This window comes from Patella vulgata, chromosome 1, assembly GCF_932274485.2.
Source record: "Patella vulgata chromosome 1, xgPatVulg1.2, whole genome shotgun sequence".
Taxonomy (NCBI): Eukaryota; Metazoa; Mollusca; class Gastropoda; family Patellidae; genus Patella; species Patella vulgata.
In genome coordinates this window covers 33,487,852-33,514,519 of record NC_065879.2, presented here as the reverse complement: position 1 = coordinate 33,514,519, position 26,668 = coordinate 33,487,852, and the positions used below count along the sequence as shown (strand labels likewise).

General features: G+C 34.0%; 1 protein-coding gene across 1 annotated transcript; it reads left to right on the top strand.

Moving 5' to 3' along the window:
• Positions 1-1,105: 1,105 nt before the first annotated feature.
• LOC126819291 (uncharacterized) lies at positions 1,106-20,332 on the top strand. The gene is made up of 12 exons (XM_050547274.2): positions 1,106-1,483; positions 7,299-7,569; positions 8,323-8,343; positions 8,821-8,927; positions 9,568-9,617; positions 10,353-10,567; positions 10,719-13,064; positions 13,442-13,747; positions 13,900-14,223; positions 15,032-15,193; positions 16,179-16,205; positions 16,576-20,332. The coding sequence occupies exons 1-12, from the start codon at positions 1,322-1,324 to the stop codon at positions 16,779-16,781; spliced, it is 4,197 nt and encodes a 1,398-aa protein (XP_050403231.1). The 5' UTR covers positions 1,106-1,321; the 3' UTR covers positions 16,782-20,332.
• The last annotated feature ends 6,336 nt before the right edge of the window (positions 20,333-26,668 follow it).

Here is a 26,668-nt window from a genome sequence, read left to right as displayed (position 1 = left end):
ATGATGATCAAGGTCAGGCCTAAAATTCAATCGCTAAGTTCTCGGTTCAGAGTGGATCAATTTGACTGAAATTTTCAGCAAATTCTCTTTACATTATCTAGCTTTTAACTATTATAGTGAGAACTGCCAGCTGTTCTAATCTCCATTAATTTCCCTTTAAACAAGCTACTTCGTAAAAATGCTAATGATATATTCTTAGTTTGTTTCATAAAGTTTTATAAATTCGCCCACATGTAGTCATTGTTGTGATGTTGGACAATGTTTCAAATAGTATTTGGCCCACTAGTAAATCAAATATTTTATAGATCTACCCTAGATATTAAGTGTTGATTTCTTCCCAAAATTTGTAATGCTGTGTTCCCACTGTCGTGCGAAGCGTTACAATAGGATTGTCCCGAGTGAGTTCACGATCTGGCAACTGCAGATACGTTCGGATACGTTTCGATACAATCAACACGATTGTTACAACTGACCTCAATATAAGACCTGATAGGACCACGACGATTATTCCACGATTAAAACCACGATTTCAATCGTAGCGCGATCGCAATAGTGGAAACCTAGCATTAGAAACATCACTAAATCTCTGATATATTTTTGAAAAGTATCGATACAGCGCAAAGTCTCCGAGACTGAAGAAATCGCAGTGAGTCTCTTGCCCAACCACCACAACGGTCAATGGGATTTTCTTCACAATAATTTCAAAACGGTTCGTGGAATTCTACACAAATTAAGATTGAAAACCCGGGCACATGTGTATTCGATTTTTTATTTGTGGTTTCTTCAAATTTCTGAGTAATTGGATATTAAGTAAGTAAGTAGAGTGTTTGTCATATCATCCACATATAAAAAACAGCTCGTACATAAAAGGGCGATTTAATACATGACTTTAAGCGTGATAGACCCAGAGGCTTAAACGCATATCTTTACTTTATTATTGCATACACGATATCCATTCAAATCATTCTTTTGTTTTTTTTGTTTAACATACAAAACAGCGCCCCTTTAACATCCTGGTATAAATTGTTGCTTGAATGATATATAAGATATATATATAATAAGTTTAAGGTAGCGAGGTAATATGTAAGAGCTTGGGATATGGGCGGAGATATATGATGGTTTCGTTTTCAACAATTAATATGTATATTATATCCGCCTTACAATTATTGCGATGTAGGTAAATAGATGGCATGTTGCAGTTTTAAGACACGAAAATGCTGTGATTTTTTTTAAACAAAATGTCGTAATATGTCCCAAAATTCACAGCGTGTAAGTTCGAGAAGACATTAATGTAAACAATTAATAATTAGTTATTGTTAAAATGACGACAAATCGTCCTGTGTTAAATTCGGATGAAACATTCTTGAGGAAAAATTTGGACGATTTCGATAGTGGAAAGGATTTTGACAGTGATGTTATTCCGACGTGGACGAACACGTTTTTTGGAACTACACATCGGAATTTTACAGAGCAATGGAATAATGTAAGTAGAATAAAAACAGCTAGTGATTTAACGTCTGCATTCACCGAGGGTGATATCGCAGACAAAATGTATGTAGAGAGTATGTTGTAGCTTTTATTCAAAGAGTTTGCGTTTACCAATCAAATTGAATTTGATTACAATTACTTGGAGAAAATGTTTTCGTTAGGAATAAAAAATAGAGTGCGTGCCACCATTTTTACATAAATCTTTGTTAAACCATAACATGGACAATCTTAGTAGCCATTCTGATTACAAATGTGGTACACCGACCCATAGCAAGCTGATCGCCATTCCTATTACTGCGGCTCTGATATAAGCAACTGAAATTCATTGTATGAATACCAAGAATTTCATATTGAATTTTAATTAGCTATCTTTTATTCGCCGAACCACCCTTTTCTTTGTGGACCCATGCAGTCTTTTTTCTCATTAAATCTAATTATGTGTAAACCAGAGACAATTTCAATACATGCCCTTCAAGATATCTTTACACTATTTCTAGGGGGTATATAATCAATATACTATGTCATATTAATCGTATCCCAATATTATATAATCTAAACTATATATCGTGTACTTTATGATATGTAACCCTACCCTTAAATGATTGTAATTCTAGCTGTCACCTTACGAAGGTTGGGGAACTGGTAATGGAATGTAACCATTACTTTTTTTAAATAATGGTCATGTAATGAGTAATGGAAGATTTTAAAAAATAATGAGTAATGGAAATGTAATTAATTACATTTCAAAAGTAATGAGTAATGGAAATGTAATTACATTCCAAAAATCATGTAATGGTCAATTACTTTTCAATTACATATTATATATGGCACATATCATTATTTCCAACTATGACAAGCCTCAAATTTGATCATCAGAGAAGTCAATTAATAATATCTTACACAAATCCAAAATATTGGAATTTTAGAAAAATATTTTAAATCAGTCTACCCCTCCCCCCCCCCGGAAAAAACCCAACAAAACAAAACAAACAAAAACAGGTGGAAAACATAACTATTAAATTTTATTACTTTTGATTTATGGACCCTTTTCAGACTTTAAAGCGTAAGCCATGACGATTCCTGAACAGATGTAAACGTGCAAATTAGAGCTAATAATCATTCAATCATTCAATCAATAAGTATGATTTAAGGGCAATTAGATAGTCCTATTACAGGTTAATCTCAAGGTGACAAGTGGCAAACCAAACAATTGCATTCAAGTATCTCATCATACAATAGTTTTTGCCAAGCACTGCACCATACGTGAAAATTTACTTTTGCTCTAGTGTGATATTTGATAGAAGTAATAATTCTTACAGAAAAAAGTTAAATATATTATAGCGAGCTTTCATAGCTACTTCATCTCAGAAATATAAGGCTATTTTTTAAAGTTGGTAAAATGTTTTTTATTTATATGGCCATAAAGTAATGGGTAAGGGTAATTAATTACTTTCAATATAATGGGTAATGATAAGGAATTGCATTGCTAAAATGAGAAAATAATTGTAATGATTACATTTAAATAGTAATGATAATGTAATTAATTATATTGATAATGTAATGGTCCCAGCCCTGCGCCTGATACGTATTTATTTAATGCCCGTCATGATGATTATATAGTAAGATCTGTCATGATGTTCATGTAATATCCGTCCTGGTCATATGGTAAAACCTGGTACGATGATCTAGTAATCTCTGGCAATATGATCTAGTAATATCTGCCATGGTCATCTAGTAATACCTGTCATGATGATCTTGGAATACCTGTTATGATAATCTTGTAATAGCTGTCATGATCACCGTGTAATACTTGTCATGATCATCGTGTAACCTAACCTAACGAGGACTGTAATAGAATCTGCAATGACATCAACGAAATTAGCATATTGTTGTAAATAGCGTTGTAAATAACAAAGATTACTATAATGAATTTTATTTTAAATATGATAATTTTGTATAAAATTAAACGATTATTTTCCATAGAAAAGGAGAAAATTGATCTTTAAATTCGGAATGTTTAATTGTTGCCCACTTTCAATATCGTCACAAGTTATATGATTTGCAAATAAACCGCCTATTTAAAAATAAACATGGGACCGACTTGTACAGCAAATCAAAAGCAATAATTTGTACGTGCCCATAATATGACGGCAATTGAACGCGGATTATAAAGTACACTGGCATATCAATTTTCATAAGTGTTTTGCTACAGGCATAACACGACAGTTCAAAGTTCACAGTTTTTGTTACATAATAAAACCTTAATATTTGAGTAAACGTACATAACACGTACTTACTTCGTGCAACAAAATTCGAAACATTATCAATGAGAAATCAAAAGACCAATATTCTAATACATGTAGTTTTCACTATGAAATCAAAAGAAAAATCTTATATGAGAAATCAGAGGAATGGTATTCTAGAAATCAAGTTAAATTCTCGGTTCAGAGTGGATCAATTTGACTGAAATTTTAAGCAAATTCCATTTACATTATCTAGTTTTTAACTATTATACTGAGAACTGCCAGCTCTTTATCTAATCTCCGATAATGTATCTTTAAGTCGTTGAAATGATATACTTTATGATTATCCCACACATTACAAAGTTTATGTTTTCCGAGCATAAACCGTTCAAGATATGTTAATTTAACTTTCCACGCACATCAGCCTGCTCTACTAGTTGTATCTTTCAACGATTAGAAATTTCTCATATTGACTATTTTGGGGGTTAAATTAAAAGAAATTTGACTTAGTGTTTGATACATTATTCTATATTTTGACCCTAATCAATGAGATTGAGCTATTTAAAAAGAAAGGATAATTCCCCCGAAGCAAGTATTTTTGTAATCCGCTGGAATGATACTTTATCTGAATTTTATTTTCTTGGAAGGCTAATCGTCATAATAGTACGTGAAGGTAAAGCGATAAAATATACGTTAAATCACACTATAAATTATTCTGGTATTTATGACAACACAGTATCTAGCCCAGTTTGACCAAAGCACGTATAGTACAACAGCACAGTGAATGAATTGAAAATGGCCATTTATTAATATTAAGGTACAATATTATACAAATATGATTGTAATGATTATTAAAAAAATTTCTAATAAAATTTGAACTACTATAAACATATATAATAACATTACAAGGCATTTGTTTAGTATACTCATATATATTCATAGTGACCTATAATAGAACTAATGATTACTTCTTAGAGTTTGAAATGGTTATTTTAAAAGTTATGATTAAAAGTTATAGACATTAGTTTTTCTTAGAATTGCTGTTTAACCGTACAGGAAGAGAATACTGTCAATCATGATTTTTAAAGAACAAAAATGCTAAATCGCATATCAGTGCACTCTGCATTCAATCTCTGAGCTTTAATTCAGTTTATATACCAATAAACACTTTATACAAGCTCAGAGCTTTAATTCAGTGTATATAATTATACACGATATACACACTCAGAGCTTTAACAAAGTTTCAATATTGCAGTTCTATACCAGTATATCATTCTACACACAGAATATAATAATTATATCTCTACCCTGAATATTCCAGAATTTATTAGTATTCTAATTTGTATTTTGGTTCTAATCCGTTTTACCTCTTTCATTTACACAAAGAGTAAATACATATTCTCGATTTTATTATATAAAAGCAGAATAAATACTTCGTCTTTTTGACTAAAATCGTCGATTTAGAAATAACAATGTCGGGCAATTAGCCTCGTGTCTGTTCTCAAGTAGATCTTATTTTAGAAAGACAGCTGAACTTTCGTATTTCAGTAAATTAAACGCTCTGGTTTCTATATTAATCAGTAACCAAATCAAGCTAGAGGTTATTTTTTGTCCAATATGTTAAAATTCCTGTTTGATTGAATGGAGTTAAATAAGATATTTCACGTTTATTTTCAATACGCCGAGGATGGAATAAAGGTGCTTTTCTGTCACGAAGACAATTGGTGTGATAGCATTGCATAATAGAAATGATTTCTTTTATCCGGAATGTCAACTCCGGTTATACAAAGAAGTATTTAAAATTTTACACCTAACTATGTATGCAATAGACACTAATCAAATTTTGTATCATAATTACTGCCAGCAAGTTATCAGTAGTCCCGCAGTTTTCGGGTCATCTAAGGATTCGAAGCAAATATTATAGTTGAAAGCCTGGGTTATTAATGGTTTTGCTGTAACCTTTCCTAAAAAAGATGACAGGACGTGACGCAAACGATTTTCACTCCTATATCTTAACTGTCGTTAAAGGGGGTGTTCTATATGTTTCTCTATTCTATTAAAGATAAATAATGACCACAGTGACTAGGATCAACATTTTTATATAGGTGACCCCGTTCAAGACGAACCCTAATTATTAAGAATGTTCCAGTGATGTCGTCATCAATACCCCCGTTCTTTCCATTTGGCGACCACACATTGGGAAAAAAAAAATAGTAAATCGATGAAATTTGTTTCATTTCGTATCGATATTAACTGTTAGCTGCATTCCGGATCTTTGTAATAGCTAGTTTCGCGTAAACCTCTCAGACCAGTAAAGCAGAAAAGTAACGTTAGTTATGAACACAATAATTTAAAACCCACTTCAAGCATGACTACATATGCTGTCAGAATAGAAATATGTTTAGCATGTTCTTCCTGGTTGATATTAAAATGAGTTTAACTGATTATCGTTATTTATGACGTACCCAAATATGTACGACACTCCCTATATTGAGCTGGAGAAACAGAGCAAGAAAATAAAAAAAAAAAACATCGGCTTTTACGGGCGTATAATATGTTAATTTGTTTTCTAGGGTGACATGTTTCTTGATAAAACCAGAGTTGAAATATAACCGGGATTGTTTTTTTTTCAAAATGAAACTAAGATTAGTAAATTTTCGGAACAGATATTTAACAGTTTGAAGCTTGCCCCATCATTAACAGAACTAACACACGATATGAAATCAATTCAATATTTTATTTTGACCCAAATCAAAAAGGTTCAGCTCTTATAAAGTAATAATCGTGCCCCTGAATCAAGTATTAATTCACCCAAATTGTTTAATCCGCTTGAAGGATACTTTATTTGGATTTGTTTTTTGAAATAACGTAACGGTAAAATATAAAATATACGCTTTTCACACTAAATTACTATGTAGAATACACATACTTATAGTGTTTTTAGTGTGACCTACGAGCGTATAGCCTGACAGGAACTATAGTTATTATCTTTTTTAAAACGATTGTTGGAATTTATTATTAAACGTCATTAAGCCTATAAATTATTGGCTATGTTATCGAGTATTGCTTTTATCACCACCTGTAACTATTGAATTTCTTGCAAAGAATACATGCTGAAACTGAAAGGCGTAAACATCTTGTGCAAGATGGATAACTCATACGAACCAAATATACAAAATTGGCAATAATCATTAGTTGCCAATTTCATTACTAAATACAAATATATATATATATATATATAATAAAAATAATAATAATAAAAAATAGCACATTCAAATTTCTTGTAAAAGCTGGATATTATGAATCTATTTTAAAATACCAGTATTCTGGAACAGAATAAGTGGGGTCCTATTGCTCTAATGAATCACCGTTTCTTTAAAAAAAACCCAAAAAAAACCAAGAATAAGTCTACGTTTGTTTCGAAATAAATTATAAAATTATATATAATTGAAATGGAAAAAAAATAGGACTCAATTTTATGCAATAAGATTACTGTTTTTTCTGTAGTAATGAAGTGACACCAGATGTTCAACATGGTATATATGCCACAGTTTCATTTCATTACAGGTAAAGACAAGATGGCATCGCAATTATGGATATTTGTTTTCTTCAAACGATTCGATCCAGTCTTCCAATCCAGAAAACACATTTCAAAATGAGTTATATTTATCAGATGAACGTGATTTTTATGACAATATAAGTGAAGCATCCGCCATTACAAAAGAAAAGGCATTTAACCGACGAAGAAGATACGTTTGTGTGGGAGTGACTATTGCCATCGTGTTGGTACTATTAGCTTGTATAATATCCGCCGTTCTTATAGAAGTCATTTTTGTCCGTAAGTTAATTAATGATACATGATTTAAGATTTAGATGAAGAGCTAGCCATTCTTGCTATAATAGTTCGAAAAAAGATAATGCAAAATGAATAATTTGAAAATTTCATTCAAATTACTGTATTGCGAGCGAACATATTAGCCTTTGAAGGTTTGACAAGATGTGTGCAATAATTTCAACCACCGTACTGGTTGATCGAAGATAAGTCTCGCTCCACCATTTTTAGCTTAAATCAAAATATGGCTGAACTGTTCTAATCTATTTAATATCGGAGAAAGCCGATGCCATCGAGAGTTAATTATGGCCTGGATAAGTTAATTAATGTCTAATTAATAATTTAGAATACATTTCAGGCCTAAAGAAAGACCTGTAATAGACAGATTTAGCCCTTGCATAATGTACATGTATGTTTAATATGTTCTTGTAGAATATCAGATCTAAATATATTTTAAACATAGCTTGTGTGGGCTAAATATCAAAATCTACCAAACAGTGACATAGCTCTGGTATTGGTGGATGGGGGTGGCAAACAAGTTCATGTACAACCTGTTCCGTATGTCAACAATTGGCTTGTGAACACAGTAGAGGCTACAGTTTTTGACGGTTCTTTTTCGAATTTGATGTGAAGAATCTGGCCACGAGAGGACGAATACCAACGATATTCAGCGTTCTAGACTTACCCCCTTTGTCGAAATCACCTTGGATAATATTACATAAATATAATGTTTTAATTCTTCAAATGACTTTTTTTCAGCCCCAAGAAATGATTTAGCAGGTAATGATGTATACTTTATAGAATATAAAAATCGGATGTATTTCTATCTTTACCATATCAAGGAGTATTATGTTGAGGATTATGTTTAAATTTCATAGAAAACGAAATGGTAGCTTTACAGGCGAATCAAATGTTTCACATTTATCATAGTCCTATACCGAACTGAATAATTCACTATGGTATACAGTATATTGACCCATTCGTGAAGAGATGACAGCACTTATATTGTGGAATGTGGCAGGTTCACTTGCTGTTGTTATTCCGGATTCGTCCGTTAGACTTGATTACTGGTTTAAATTCACTATTCCTATTTTTTAAAATTCTGTTCTTGTGGCGGATTCTCTTGCTACTGTAACTCAATATATCCGAAATCGTCCATTAGACTTGACTATATAACGGATAAGAAATTAACACCTGCATTTTACAATGATCTAATGTGGATAATGTGCATTTTATGATATTTGATTTTATTTCTAGTACAAGCTAGGCTGTCAATGCGGATTATAAATCGTAATTACACAGAAGAATTATCAAATAAATCATCCGAGTCATTTCAACTTTTCCAGAAAGAATTATGTTCTTCGGTACGTTAGATTTCATGATAATCTAATTCAAATTATGCTACAATTTGTTTCGTTTTTGGTGGTTCAACTTCAGAAATAGAAATGAAATTGATATAAGATTTTTATCAGGTTGGATTACTAGAATAAATAGTCAGCACACCACGGGAGAAGGAGGGAGAGGGAGAGGAAGGGGGGGGGGGTGAGCTAAAGAACAGAACACCGGTCTGCAACACTGGTGTCCTGTCCAAAAGTACACCTATTTCTGGCGGATTAAGATCGCCAACACACGCCTACCATGAGTGGGCCCCCATAAAACCTCCACAAGTTGTTAGGAAGCTTGCCATACCCCACCCCTATTAACAATGTCACTAAAAAGCTCAAATTGACAGGATTCATAGTAATAGAATAATCAGGTCAGTTAAGTTCTTATACTGTGCATTGAACAAAAAAATATAGAAATGCGTTGCATGAAGACATTTTATACTCACATTGGTATTGTACTGGTAAATAAAAGTATTAAACAACGTGCCCATTAATAAATCTATGAATACATTATGATTTAAACTAAGTCTATATTAAATTAAATACACACAAATACCACAGTCAATTAATTATTGTATGCCCGAAGTCTTGATGCAGCATAAATTGATTTCTATTTCAGGTCCAAAGAAAAGTAAACGAAGACACGTCATGTATAATTGACTCAGTAAAGTAATAACCTAAATGTATTTAGATTTTAAATTCTCACTACAAAAATTATTTCATTGGTTTTAACAATTCTTAGATTATAAAATATTGAAGAAAGTATGTACCCGCCATCCATAGAGCTATACGCATATATTTCAATTATGAACATTTGTTAACAGGCTATAGCTAATAAACTCCATCTTCTAGTAATGAGCTAAAAGTATTTTGAATTATGAAAAGTTTATTTCATTTGTTTGAACAGTTCTCAAATCATGAAATATCGTAGAAGTAATTACCCACCGACCAAAGCGTTGTACGAATAAATTTCAATTATGAACATATATTAACATGTTGTAACACAAAACTCCATCCAAAAATCGTCACTGAAAGAGTACACAATACCAATTCAAACGTAAAGATATGCACGTTACGGTTATGGTTTACTTATGAAACAATTTTGTTGACAAAACTAACACAAAATACAAAAATATACGTGCTTTATTTGACATCATAATAAGCTAGGAAAAATGATATTACTGGCTGGGCTTTTATTATTCTCAGGGTTATTTTAATAAGATAACAATTGTTATAGTTTATTGGTAAAACAAATTGAAATAATAAATAACAGAAATCTAAAATGTGCAGCTTTGAAATCAACAGAATAAGCTTTTTATAAATTTTGTTTCGCCCAAAATAATAATGTTATATAATACTGGAACTACAGAAAACGTCATTTGGAAATATTTCTTTTTCTCCTAGAAATGGTTCTCTCATTGTGGATATCAGATTGTTTACAACATCAACAAGAAATGCTGAAGCTTTCGGTGTAACGGTTATAGTCATAATAAAAGGGGACACACAAGACGGATCAAGTTACTCGATTGGGGTATTTCTAATTAGTGAAATAAAATCTGAGAGTAGCAATCTCGTAGTACAAGAAACAATCCCACCCACGGCTATTATTTATAATAAAGGTAATTTTAATCCATGGTTCAAGTTAACCGTTTTTATTTTTGGTACTTCTGTATTCTTCTAGGTTAAATAGTTACAATTAACATGTTAAACGTCCATTGCTTAGTCTATCGATATATTCGTAAATTACATTTAGTGTTATATATTTCACAGATGAAACTACATTTCCATCATCAACCCTAATAACCACATCAACGGTGACATCTTCAAGTTCCCTACAACCAAGCTCAGTCGAGATTTCTTCAAGTCATAGTGCTCTTCAACTAGAATCAAGATCAACTGAAATGTCTCCAGGCCTGATGGAATCAAGATCAAGTGAATCTTCTATCATAACGTCGCTATTAAGTTTAGCAGAAACATCTTCGAAAATGTCAGAATCCAGTTCCAACGAAGAAAGCTTGTTGGAATCTAGCTATAGTGAATCACCTCACAGTTCTCAACAACCGAGTCCAAGTTTAACTGAAACGTCTTCTAGTACTCTTCAACTAGAACGAAGATCAACTGATATATCTTCAGGTCTGTTGGAATCAAGGCCAAGTGAATCGTCTGTCAGAACGTCACTATTAAGTCTAGTAGAGACATCCTCGAAAATGTTAGAACCCAGTTCCAACTTAGAAAGCTTTTTGGAATCCAGCTCTAGTGAATCTGATGCATCCTTAATCGTGTCTGAATCTTTTGTCAGTACATTACTACCAAATCCACCCGAAACAACTCCCGAAATGATAAAATCCAGTTCCACCGGATCATCAACTACCTTTAGTGAATCTCCAAATAGTTCACCACAGCCGAATTTATCTGAAACATCTTCCACTATGCTCAAATCAAGTTATACTGCTACATATTTAAGCCCGTCTGAATTTAGTTCAAGTGAATCTACTTTTGGTATCCCCCAATCAAGTTCGAAAGAAGAATTTTCCACTGTGTTAGAGTCAAGTGCTGCTGATACATCGCCCGTCGTGTTCGAAGCTAGCTCAAGCTCGAATGAAGCATCTTCCACCATGTTAGAATCAAGTTCTCCTGATACACCCTCCCTCATGTTGGAATCTAGATCAAATAAAGCGTCTGATAGTACCCTGCAACCACATTCAACTGAATTACCCAGTTCCACTGAAACATCTTTAAGCCCGTTAGAAACTAGCTCAAGTGAAACCTCTTTCAATACCCCACGGTCAAATGACGAATTATCTACCAGATTAGAATCAAGTTCTGCTCTAATATCCTCCTTTATGTTGGAACCTGACTCAAGTGGAATTTCTTCCAGCACCTTACAGCCAAGTTCAAATGAAGCATTTACTGTGGTCCCTGAATCAAGTTCTGCCGATAGTGATACACCCCCAATAATGCTGGAATCTGGCTCAAGTGAAGCGTCTTATAGTTCCCTGCAAACACGTTCAGCGGGAGCATTGTCTAGCGTCTTGGTATCTAGTTCCGATGAAATATCTTCAATCTCATTAGTTACTAGCTCACGGGAAACGTCTATCAGTACCCCACAGTCAAGTTCAAAACTAGAAACTAGCTCAAGTGAATCTTCTTTCAGTGCTCCGGAGTCAAGTTCAAATGAAGCAAGTTCAATTTTAACTGAATCTTCCTTCGGTACCCCACAGCCAACCTCCACTGAAGCATTATCTACCATGTTAGAATCAAGTCCTACTGTAATATCCCCCATTGCGTTGGAGTCTAGCTCATGGGTAATTACTTCCAGTGCCCCACAGCTAAGCTCAAATGAAGGATTTTCCACCATACTTGAATCATGGGAAGTTTCATATAGTCTCCCGCGAACGCGTTCAATGGAAGCATCATCCAGTATCTTAGTATCTACTTTCGCTGAAACATCTTCAAATCTGTTCGAATCTAGTTCCATCGATTCTTTTACTATATCGCTACAGACAAGTGAAGAATCGTCCGATAGTCTAGCATCTATATCCGACGAGTTCGACTTTGGTGTCAGTGTCACATACAGCAGTACACTAGAATCAATGTCAAACACAGTACTGTCCAGCACACAATTACCAATACCATCTTTATCACTACCTTACACGCTACAACCAAGCTCAAATGAGATACAATATAGCACACTGGTAATAAGCCCAACTGAAGTAACATCTGGTACTTCGACTGAAGCATTGACTGGGAGTTTAGAATCCGATTTTATTGAAGTATCATCCAGCATCTTATCACCCTTGTCAAGTATGTTAGTTCCAAGCTCAAATACGTTAACTTCTAGCATCACAGAACCTAGTACTACTGATATGTTAATTAGTACAGCTGAAATAAAACCCAGTGCCTTCTCAACGGAATCACCAATCACAACAGCCGAACTAGCAAGTTCCTTGATAGCAACTACACTCGGAATGCAAACATCTGAATCAAGTGTGAATGTAATAGCGACTACTGAAATATCTTCGGTAATTTCTACTTCTGAAATAGCAGTAACACCATCACCATCATTAAGCCCATCATCAACCCAAGATATAGAGATGTCATCAACCTTCATACCAGGTAATTATTATTGACTATAGTTTATCATATTCAGTCTAATTAAAACTCTTACCAATATTTCGTTCTCTTCGGTTGTTTACTACACTTCATCTTGGTCTAAATGCATTTCTATCGCTCTTCAAATATATGCAGATTTAATTCGTCGAATCCAGATCAACCTACAAATTAACAATATTCATACCGAAACTTCTGCGAAATGTTATGAAAGGCTTTGCTGTCATTTGCTCGGATAGAATAACACAGAATTGCCAGAAACCGACAGTGGACGAACTAGAAACACATACCTTGAACTCAGTCCTAGCACACATATTCCATTATGCAAATCATTTATGTCTTTATGTTAGAGTATCACGTTTTATTTATCTTTTCTCTTTTAGTCATCACTGTCAGAGACACACTGATCTATCAAAATGAGGACAACCTAACCCTAGGATGCAACATAACTAACACCGAAAACTTTACACAAATTATATTTGATGTCAATGGTGTAGAAGCTGGAATGATTACAAGGGATCAAACCGAGATAGAACCTCAGTGGACTTTTAGAAACGAAAGTAATTCAGATAAACAAATATATTTAATGACATTAGAAGAACCAAATTGTACTCATTCCGGTAATTATACATGTAGTATTGGTGGTGATTGGGGTGTTGTACAACAAACAGCTACAATAGAAGTAAGAGGTATGTATTAAGCTACCACTGTATAATACACGTATATACACGTATACTAGAAAGTTGGTTTGTTTGTTCAATTATGAAATTGAACGGTTAAACTTCCAAATAACTTCATTATAACAATAAATAATTAAATATATCTGTTGTTTATTTTATAGTTGCTCCAGGGGAACCAGTAATAGCGTTTCCTGATCAGATAGTGGAGAACCGAATATTAAGACAGAACATCACGTGTTCAGTGGACGCTGGCATACCGGCTTCTATGGTAACATGGTCTGTAGAGTTCCAAGATGGCCAACAGTTTCAGAATTTTAATTTTAACCCTACAGAAAAAACAAATTCTTCAGAATCTTGTACCAATAAACACGTTTCATCTTTTATTTCAACATTTAATATAAGCTGGCATAATTCTAGTTTATGCTGTAATGTTGATCAAGGAAGCAGACGAACATCAACTTGTAAACATCTATTTGTTGTACCGTGTAAGAATCTTCATTTTTCTTCTTTAAATTACTGTTTTCTAGTGTTGAGGTATTATAAAATATAAGCAGATTGGTGCTTTTCTTGTTCCAAAAAATAGGCTTACATGCATGATTAGATTTCAGTAAAATTATTGTATCCATAGTTGAGATGTAGGTCAGATTTAAATATGTAATTGTTTTCCATAGAATAGTTGGGATTATGTTTATACCCACATCTACTAAATACCGTTTAAATTGTACATTGGATTACGGCATTAAAAACTATAAGAGAATCACAATTGAAAAGAAGCTCCGATTAAATTACAGTGTTATGTGTTCAATTACTAGATGTCGTTTAAACATAACGCCAGATTTGATTGTTAAAATTATAACCCACGCATAAATTAGAAAACAAACGAAAGATATAATAGGGATCAAGTAGGCTGTATAGAACTTGAGCTATAGAACTTTATGTTTTAAACAAAACGCTAGATTTGTTTGTTTATAACCCACGCATAAATATAATTAGAAAATAAACGAAAGATATACAAGGGATCAGGTAAGCTCTAGACATGTGTTTCAAATAATTAGACTAGATATAAAAATCAGAAACCCAGGCAAGATTTGAATAATGCTGAAAAACAAGAAAAATAATGATATCAAGCAGAACCTTTAGTTTTAATGCCTCTAATCACATGAAAACAACATTAAGACACACTACACCGCCAATTTACTTAAACATACATTATTTAAGAACTAAATCTGCCTATTTCAGGCCTTTCTTTAGGCCTGAAATGTTATCTAAATTATTAATGTTTATATATTACAGCTGATTATTGTAATAATAGAACTGATGGTATATATGATCATCCCTATGATGATTGTTACTTATATGTGTCGTGTGGTGGTGGTACAGTTTATATCAGCAACTGTGGTAAAAGTGGTGCTTTTTGTTTTGATGAACAAGCCAAATCTTGTTCCAGAGCCGCACGTAAGTATTAATGTAGATCTATAGACCTATTAATTAATATGTTAACTTTAAGCACAAGGGGCAGATACATAGGAGATGGAGGCGCTACGGACATATTATGGAATGGAAATAACAAATTGCACTTTTTAGTTCAGTTGTGGGTTTATTTCTGGAAAAATTCTAAGAAAAAAGGTCAAATAAAGGTATATAAAGTAAATAAATGTCTATAAACTTTTCTATTCATGATATTAAATAGTCATAAGATAATCATTTCTGGTCACTCTTTATTTGCAATTTTTAGATCCCGTTTTCTATGGCGGTATATGATTAGATTCAAAACAATGTATAATCCAATTTCTTTATTTGTTCAGCGTAAATTTTAATACTATTTCATCTTATTTCTATTATTAAGAAGGAAAATGTCTTCCTCATTGACTCTTTATATGTTTAGCATGAACATCTAACAAATTTAGAAATGTGACATTTCTACCCGGCAACCATCATTATGAACTCGTTTAGTGTCGCCCCTGCCTGCTCCATTTAAAGATTGAGCACCAGATCGGAACATTGGTCTTTTTTTTTGAAGACAAGTGCAGATTCCTGTTTGATGTATATATTTACTGTTACGCCAATTAATATTTATATTCTGTTGATCTGATCATCAGCAGTGGTTATTCGCCTTTGCATTACCGCTGTAAAACAGATTGGCCCAAGCCTTGGATTATGAATATAATATTTCGAGCAGTTTCACAATGTAATGGAATGGGGTCAAGCGATCTGCCCCCTGCGCCCCCCCCCCTCTCCGCCCCAAAACAAAAATTCAAACACCAACACAGTCCCACGAACAGTTGGATATTGTGCGGTTATTTGGAGTATTTCTATAACGACCCCCCCCCCCCCTCCCGCGGCAGGAAGAAAAATTCACTGGCTAAGGCAACTATCATTATTATGATCAATAACACTAGCAGTATTGTAATTGCATTTTTTGATATCTTATATATTACAGCTACCACAACAATAGATCCAAGTCAAGGTGAGTGTTTACAATTTCTCTGCCCTTCTTTTTGTAAATCTAAATTTAATACTTTGCTAACTTCTTGCTAACCGTGAACGAAATCTTTGCTCTTGGATTTCTGCCCGGACAAACATCTCTTCTGACACAATGCACCCTATGACCAAAGTAGACAAAATTAACAGAATCTAAATATGACCTCGATACAGTGTCTACAACATGATAGGATAATTTACAAGCCATCTATACATGTACTGATAACAATGATTTTTTCAAATTATTAGTTATGTATACTAATTTAAATAACAATTAATTATTAAATAACGATAAATTATATTCTTGACTTGTGCTTTTATAATTATTTACACAAAGATATGTTTTATTATTTTAGCAAGTGATCCATACAGTTGTAATGGAAAAATCAACTTTTCCTATATTCCTGTAAGAGGTTCCTGTACAGAATATATGCGGTGCGTAAATAGTGACCAGTTCCCAGGTGTCTGTCCTGGCACTACATACTTCTATGACACAGAACCTGATCAGACTTGTACAAACGATATAAGCCAGGCATATTGTACACTTAATAATAATAAATAAAATATTTCACTGTTTTATTCATTGATATTTGATTGTACGACCGTTAATATTGATGGAATTAATTTACAATCTTGTTAGCTTTCATATGCAAATGAAGATCGATCGATATTTAGATGTTCCAACAAGGCCATTTTCAAAGACTGAAATTAAATTATAATTTTTTATTAAATTTGAAATTATGGCTGTTAACTTTGCAGTACAAAGAATAAGAAAAAGTGACAATATAAAATCATTTAAAAGGAATTAAAAACAGAACTATTCCGACAATCATTCTATTAATGACTTTAATGACACTGTAATTTGCGCCAATGAGCAGCTTCTTGGTTGGAATTCCAGCGCTATATAAGAGGATTATTATTATTATTATTATTATTATTATTTTATTACCCTACGTAATTTAAACAATTCAATCTGGTCTTAATATTAATCCATTCTCAGATCCCTGAATACTATAGGCCTAGTGCCATTATAGCTAATGAACTTGAATTTATATTCGGCTACAGATATGCGCCACAATCCACCATTGGCGATTAATTATTTTCGGATGACCCCCCCCCCCCCCCGTCACGCACACAAACCCCACTTCTTTCTAAACAAATATGCTCTTATCTGCGACTGACCATGTCTCGTTTTTATCGTCTGCAATATGTTGCAAAATTTTCAATTGTTCGCACTTCGCAATATCTTTGTAAAAATTGAACAGAATTTAACGATTTTGGACTGATAAATCAGTTTATATACATTCATATTCCAAAGAATGGGGCTTATCTCCTTTAGATGTAAAGACTACTTTTCAAATGAAATAATGTATGAAACATATTTTTACACCTAGTATTTTAACAGATTTGTGTGTAGGAAAAGGCGATTAGCTCGCAGCCAATACAAGACTGAATGATATTTATGACATGCGTGTAACGACTGGTACTGTTATTTTTGTAAGTCGGTATTCGTATACACTACATCGTGTTTGGTATTTTAAGACAAGGGCGGCATTGATTTATGGCATCATTCACAGCAAATTCAGTTACTTCCATCTTCTTTTTGTCCTTTTAAACCTCAATCTGATTAAAATACAGATCTATATTTCGTTTCGGTTTTTTATTCATATACTTTCGATGGCCTCTACTACATTAAAATCTGACCGGTTGTAGCGGAAGGTCGCGTCAGGTTCATACGAGTGACTTTTGACCCTTTGACGTCAGGCATTTGATTAATCAATCAGCGTGCACCTCTAGTGGGTTACCCACAGATCCGTGCACCTCACGCCAAAAACTCGCCGTAACAGACCGTTTCATAGGCTAATCCCTCACATCACCCAGAACTCGGGTTATATAACAACTCTTCCAGATCCTAGTGTAGTAAAGATAAGTAAAACGAAATTTTGAACGAAACGAAATAGAACCTGTGTTTTAATCAGATTGTTTTAATCTCAGAAATATATTCGAGTGATTTAATTTCTGATGTCAGTGCAATACCACTATTTTATGTTTTTGTTAAATAAGTTTTTATCATAATAACAGAACACAATTTTTATTGGAAACAATGTCTGGTTTTATTCCAAAAGCACGACGTTTCGACAAGTATCATCTTATCGTTATCAAGCACAAGTTATTAAGCTCAATGATGTAAAATCACGTTTCTATTCGACAAGACGGTATCCTCTTGCCGTTATCAAGCCAATGACTTCGTGCTTTTAGAATAAAACCAGTGATTGTTCCCCATAAACATTTTGTTCTGTTAATGTGTTTTCCCACAAACAATGTGTTCTGTTAATAGGTTTCCCAATCGCTAAATGCTACTTCAAGACTATCTTTATCACAAATTGCTGGTCGAACCAATGAAGACGGACATACCAAGGGATTTTCTACGTGCACGGCGGAAAATTACTATGGAATTTCTAGGCCTACGCAAGGATCGAACACGGGACCTCTGGGTTAGCGAGTCAACGTCTAACTCACCAAGCTACCTTAGCTCCCTTGATGGTCCGACCTGTGCAAAGGATGGCTCAGCCTTAAATAGTGTTACAATTCTGGCCCATTGCTAAACTTCGGTCGAAATTGTTCCTGGCACGCTTTAAAGTGGAATGTGAACGAGGTTATAGTCTTGATTCATCAGTTCATAATGCACTCTGAATAATGCAATCGAGACTGTTCACCAACAAATGCAGCCTTTTTCATTCTTCTTTGAGTAAAATAATCCATGAAATCTTCTTTTAACATGGATGGGAAACCTTCCTTTGTTCTTTTGGTTGAATAAGCAGATCGTTTTTCCTCTAGTAGATTGGATGGAGCTTAACCGTGCAATAATTAGACATGTTCAATGTTAATGCACACTTTTGCTGGTTTACACTAGTTTTAGTAGAAATCATATAGAGAAGTGGGGTGGGTTTTCTGTGCAATAACTTATAAGCATATCGAGCAGTTGTCAATGTTACATGTCATTTATAGCACGCTTCATTCGTTAACAGGTTTAATTCCTCGGCCTGCGGCCTCTGGTTAAACCTGTTAACTCATGAAAGCCGTACGCTATAAATATAACTTTTATATATTATATATTGATTAACCCGTTGCTGTTTATTTATGGTTTTGTAAAGTAATATACGACACATTAGCTAATTATTGTAATTATATTCCTGTAGTTGATTTTCAGGACTCCTACTATACGCTCGTATTTTAAAAGGGTTTTGTCAAACCTTGAAATACCAAATTATTACTCATAACAAAAATTGGATTTCCATATATTCTTTAATTCGTTATTGTTAATACTTATTCTTCTTTCAACTTGAACTCGACAGTTGTCTGGATTATAAAGGCTGTATTATTCTTGAAAAACGTGTCCAATTTAAAAAAAATATCTATGCTTAGTGAGATGCAGTCGACTAAAGATGACAAATTACAAAGATTATAATTATTTTTGTGGCCAATGGCACTTTAAAGGAAATATTGATTTTAATTATATTAATATGTTGAATATATGTTTACTTAGTTAGGTTACTTATAACTTATTATAACAAATTTTTCATGATTAACGTTACAAATTCCGATCCTGTATTGTTCGGAAAAATTTAGAAATCCATCAAAATATTTAACTCAACAAAAAAAGGTGACCCAGGCTTGTGCATGGTCTACAGAGAATGCTGAAAGTTGTGAAATTCGTCATGTCTTTATAAATAACGAACGGAATTATGTCATTGCGACATCACCGTCGGTAACAGTGGACGTTAATTCCTCGCTAGAAATAGTTCTAGCCTGATATTGCTAACAAGGATTCAACTTTCACAATATTGCAGTTCGAATGGGATTCAAAATCCCTCAATTAACAATTGGCTCCAAATCCTACATTGTACGTGTGCCTATAAGACGGAAAATAATACACTCCTAATAATGTTGCATAATTGTGATTTATAATAAGTATTCTGGTTTTTCGTTTTAAATATTGCAGCTGGTCTGGATTTATAACATACATGTATTATTGTAACCGTGGCCATATGTTGCTAAATATTTACTGTATATAAACAACACTAATATTGTTATTAAAAATTGATGCAGAAATGTATTTGTTGTTTCTACGTTGTTGTGCGAAATAAGAATTAAATGGCGTTTGCATGGTTATTGTTTGGGGTAAGACAGTTTTGTTAGAGCAAAGGTATACCGTGGTCGGCATATTTCATCTAATTAGTAAAATAATACATACTTGATCAGATATAATAATTGTTTAGCAATAATGTTTTCAGAAAGCTGATAGTGAAAAAAAAAACAAAAAAACAACCAGTCGAGCGTGTGGTAGTTGAAATTATTTCTGTAGTTTTGTAATCGGAGTACAGCTTTAATACGGGAATATTCTAACGGGAAAGTTGAAGCTCAATCTTCGCCAAATGTTGGACTGCGCGGCATTTACGTTTACAATTTGTTACAAATAATTTCATCCAAAATTACCTGCGTTTTAGCACCGATTATACGAGCTCTCAAATAGCACTACACTAATAACTACTGTTTAGAATCAAAAATATACTTTATGATCAATGTATATCCTATTTTATTCATCTGGGTTTTTGGTAAATTTATTATAAATATATTTCCTAGTTAATTTTACTCCAATTTTTGTTACGCTTTGAAATGTCTGAAATGATTATTGGTGCGGTTTGTTCTGAATTAGAAGAAGAGCGTAATCTTCAAGCGCTTTTAGATGAAATAGATACTTACAATTCAATTATACAGCCTGATCAGGTCGCAATAAATAACCTGAAAGTTACACAATCTGTAACAGCAACAGTGTTAAAAAAATGTTAATGAAATTCGAAGGAAGAGAAGAGTCATCGAGAGTAAAGAATGAAGGATTCATGTTTTGGCGTTGCACGTGCTAAATTCAACGAAACACAAAACTAATGAAAAATGATAATTGTACCGAAGTGATTGAAGACATTATAGATGGTGGGTATTGTTGTCTATTTGAAGTTGTTGTTTTTTTTTGGGGGGGGGGGGGGGGTACGAGGAGGTCGATTTCAGACTGATAAGATTGAACAAGTTTACTACAGATACAGAATCTTCAGAACATAACATAAAGCCAAATCTTTTAAAGAAATTTTAGAATCTATTAACTATAAGGGTCATTCCATGTCAAGTGGACCTAATTTCTGAAAGTTAGGAACATGACCCCCTCCAAAAAAATTATAAAAAATATATGTTATTGTACATGGACTTAAGCAAACAAATCCAAAATTATTCCTCTCTAGGTCGAAAAGCATATATCCCGTCGACAAAAAAAAATGTAATATGAATGTATATAAACTGATTTACATTCAATCGTTTCTGTTTTTACTGTAATTTATAATCAGTTATGTTCGGCGAAATACGCCAGAAGTCTCATGTGAATGGCAATCTTTAGCGTCTGGTTTTTCCAGTCTACACCGATGGTATTTATTGCGCATGCTCTCCAAAAAAGAATATAGTGTCACCATTTGACATGACTTGTGGAATATGTCTAGCCCTGTTCTTTGAGTCCCTTGTTCCAAATGGCGCTAAAACGCATTATGGTACATTCGTGTACCAATGGTAAAATGTTTATTTTGTCTTGAATATTGGATATCAGAAGCCCATCTTTTCCATGTAAGATCACAAGACCAATGTTGATTTGAATAGACAAAATTCGTGTTTTCAATGTCGAAGATTTTTGATGATATTGAGTTAGAGACTTAGCTACTTTAAAGCATCCGAAAACCTGAAAAAAACAACTGAATTTATGATCCGTTTCAGTGTCCTAATTTCAAATGGCCATATCTCAGCGAGTTTCCAACCTTACTTTAAGGCCATATACTATAACATATATTTTCTATGATTTTTTTGGAGGGGTCATGTTCCCACCAATGGTCCAGTTTATATGGAATGACCCATAACTATGGATGACCTGTTCGGCATACTCAACATTTAAATAATACATTTTTTTGTATTGATGCCAATCATATTATTGACAAGATAAAAGATGACAATCTATTGTGTTTCTGGATCAAAGATATTTTTCATAAAGAATAATTGAAAGTTGAGTAAATTCTTAACTTGAAGTCTGAGAATGTTTTGTGAACTTGGGGCCAGGTAATATTAATTGTATTGTGTTATAGCTACTTTAAAGTTATAACATTCCTGGTAATAATCTCATTTCAGATAGAATTAAGTTGTTTAGTGTCATTACATTATCTAGTTATCTATTTGAAGTTTATAACATCCCTGTAGGCTTCGGACTGGATCGAGTTATTGTTTACGCTCGCGGAATGGCTTATTGCGGGTATTTTTTCTGCACAGACTAATTTAAAAATACATACAAGCCAACGGTGAGGCTGAAGTCCCCCGCCGAAATCCCCCCCCCCCCCCGGCCCGCCCCCCCCCCCCCCCAAAAAAATCCCCAAAAAACAACAGATGACACATATTAATTGCACATTTATCTTTTTCAAAAGTATCGAGTAATCAAACTGATTATCATACTTCTCTGACACAGATCCTGATCATGTTTGTACAAACGATAGTAATCAGGCATACTGTACATTTCATAACAATAAATAAAATATTCCTCTGTTTTATTTATTGATATTTGATTGTACAACCGTGAGTATTGATGGAATGAATTTATATCTTGTTTGCTTTCATATGCAAATGAAGACCGATTTTTAGAATTTATAAATACCCCAAGAGTGAAATTAAATTAAGTTTTTTTATATATATAAATTTGAAGTTAGTGCTGTTAACTTTGTAGTACAAGCTACCCTACTGAAATTGAATAATTCAATCTGATCTTACATATTTATCCTTTCTCTCATTCTGAATACTAGGGCTAGTGCCGTTGTAGGTAATGAACTTAAATGTTATATTCGGGCCCAGATATGCCCCACAATTCCCCATTGGCGATTTTGACTCCCCGATTTCTCAAAACGATTCTCGGGCGCCCCCCTCTCCGCCCCCTACCACAAACCCCACGTCTTCCGACTCAAATGTCCTGTGTCTGCCACTGGCCATGCCTCGTTTTTATCGTCTGCAATATATATGTTACAAAATTTTCAATTGTTCATAATATCTTTGTAATACTGAACAGATTTAAACGAATTTTGGGCAGATTAATCAGTTTATATACATTCATATTGCATTTTAGATTCCAAAGAATAGAGGTTTGAAATAAAATAATTTGTAAAACATATTTTTACACCTCGGGTTTTAACAGCTTTGTGTGTAGGAAAAGGCGATTAGCTCGCAGCCAAGAAAATAATGTGTGATATTTATGACCTGAGAGTAACGACTGGTACTGTTAGTTTTGTAAGTTAATATTCGTTTACACTACATTGTGTTTAGTATTTTAAGATAAGGGCAGAATTGATTTATGGCATCATTTACAGTAACTTAAGTTACTTCCATCTTCTTTTTATCCTTTAACCTCAGAATGCATTCGAGCGATTTAATTCCGGAAGTCAGTGTAATACCTCTGTTTTGTGAAGTCTTTATCACAAAAACAGAACACAATTTTATGGGAAACAATCATAGGTTATATTCCAAAAGCACAAGTTATCAAGCACAATGACTTAAAATCACGTTTCGAAAAGACAGTATCCTCCTGTCGTTATCCTGCAACCAGAGATTATTTCCCATAAACATTTTGTTCGGTTAATGTGTTTCCCCTCAAATAATGTGTTGTGTTAATGGCTAAATGCTACTTAAAAATTATCTTTATCACAAATTGCTGGTCGAAAGTGAAATGGGTTTAACGTCCTACTGTTCTGCTCTGACTGAACATATAATACCATACAGGAGGAACATCCTGCTCAGACAGCGGTGCTACGACCTACTCATATAGGAATCTTCTACGTGCACGCCAATGTGTGCATGGGTCCTCGGTTTTTCATCCCATCCGAACGACTATAGGTTGTCCCCCTTGTCAGACCCTCTGACCTGCACCACTGACAAGGGGGAACCACGCCGCATCCTGCTCAGACAGCGGTGCTACGACCTACTCATATAGGAATCTTCTACGTGCACGCCAATGTGTGCATGAGTCCTCGGTTTTTCATCCCATCCGAACGACTATAGGTTGTCCCCCTTGTCAGACCCACTGACCTGCACCACTGACAAGGGGGAACCACGCCGCAAAATGCCGATTAACTTTCTAGACCTACGTAGAGATCAAACACGGCACCTCCGTGTTTGCGAGGCAACGTCTAACTCTCTAAGCTACATTGGCTTCCTTGCTGGTCGGACCTGTGCAAAATATGGCTCCGTCTTAAATAGTGTGACAATAATTTTTGCCCATCGCTGTACTTCCGTGTGTCCGTTGTGGGGGTATTAGAGACAATCAGGTACCGGTTTTATTTGTAAGATATCAGTTAAGGTTTGCAACGACCCTTTCTCCTCTCATTTCCAATATGGTTCATGTCGTTAAGTATTCAAATAAGCCCACGTTGACAGTCAAATCTTAATGTCTATTATCTGTAGAGCTATTTGAAGGTCAATAACTTTGCAACTGACTGATGTGGAATTGGGGATTTTGCATCTTTAAAAAAAAGGCCCTTGCCGTAAGAGGGAAGTGTCCCAACTGTTACTTTGTGTGAAACACATATGTGATAGAACTGATTAAACACGTTCCACATATAATTTTAACACAGAGATCATTGCTACGATAGACACATTATTAAGATTTTAATTAAGGGAAGTGAAAAAAGCAAAAGGAAAACACCAGTTGTCCTTCTATGTAACTGATTGAAGTGACGAGTGATAACAGATACACGGGCGAATTTCTGCTCACTAATATTTCTTTCGAAGATCAAAAGTTGTCATGTGAGGCTGTGAGAGGATATCTGATAATTCAAAAAAGTAACTGAATATCACTTGATAAGGGACAACGAGACAACGAGAAAATAGAAATAGTGCATAGATTTTCTTGTTTTTATTCATTCTATACTTAAAGGACAATATTAGTGTCAGTCATTATCACATACGTGATAGAACTGGTTAAACACGTTCCAGATATAATTTTAACACACAGATCATTGCTACGATACATGCGTAATAAAGGTTTTAACAATCGGAAGTGACGAACGCAAAAGAAAAACACGAGTTATCCCTCTGTTGCCAGTGCAAAATTTTAAAAAAATACAAAAACTAATGACAAATGATAGTTGTACCGAAGTGATTGAAGACATACATATGGTGGGTATTGTTGTTTGTTTTAAGGTTTTGGTAGATACGACGAGAAGGTCTATTGTTTATTTAAAATATCAAAACATCCAAATTTTCTTCGTGACTTCGAAAAAGGCTCAGAGGGGCACCTATCAGTTGTTAAATAAAAGTCAATTGCGAATCTGGAATATTTAGTAAAAGTTACACAAGAAACGTATGTTTCGGAAAGGGCGTCATTACTATAATATTCTACAACCTCGTCAATATAAGAAAACTTTCACCACTAAATGTAAGTAAGTCCAATAGATATATGTGCAAGGATCTGTTTTTCTAACAGTGAATGTTTGCCAGGGAATAATTTCTACACGATAAGATTTAGTTATTCATATTTTGAAAGATAGAATGAGTTGCGTCCCTTTCTGCATTTTCAAAATATCAAAGTTCCATATAAAGATTGCTTTGGTTGTATTTTTAAACTTTCGCCACTGTCCGACCCTCCGTCCACAATTTGTTTGTGGACACTCTACAGATCACAAATTTTATTCGATTTTAACGAAACTTGACATGTATGTCTATCTACCAACGATCACGGTTCCTATCGATTTTGGCATGTATCGCTCCATAACTTTATGGATTATGGCCACTGATTTTACGAAAAATCACGTTATTAGCTTTTTATCCGATTTAAAAAAAAAAATAACGTTTAAATGTATCACCGTTACACCCTAATGACGGTTGAGTTCGAATTTCGTGAAAATCGAACCGAAACTGCCCGACAAAATGGTCGCTCCTTGTACGCAAATTGTGTACAAGTATGCGAAGGTTGTCGACCCTCTAGAGGCCACAATTTTTGTCCGATTTTGATAATAACCTAAAACATACCTTTATATCCAAAATATCTCAGTCCCTGTCGATATTCGCGCATTTCAGACCATAACTTCTTGGATTATGGCCCCTGATTGTACGAAAAATCGTGGGTTTTGTTTTTAGCTTGTTCTCTATCCATCTCTTACAAAATTTGGGCGTATCTTGACTGGCAGTCGCTGGTTTATAAATCTTAGAGTATCGGCACGAATCTTTAAGCCTATCAAGATACTATCAAATATTTAATTTTTCGTTCTTTGGTTTGTTTGAAAGATGTCTCAGGGATGGTTTGATGAATTTTGTTTTAACGGGAAAAAACTCTTTACACAAATATAATATTATCGTCATTTGTGATAAGCGTTAATACTGCAG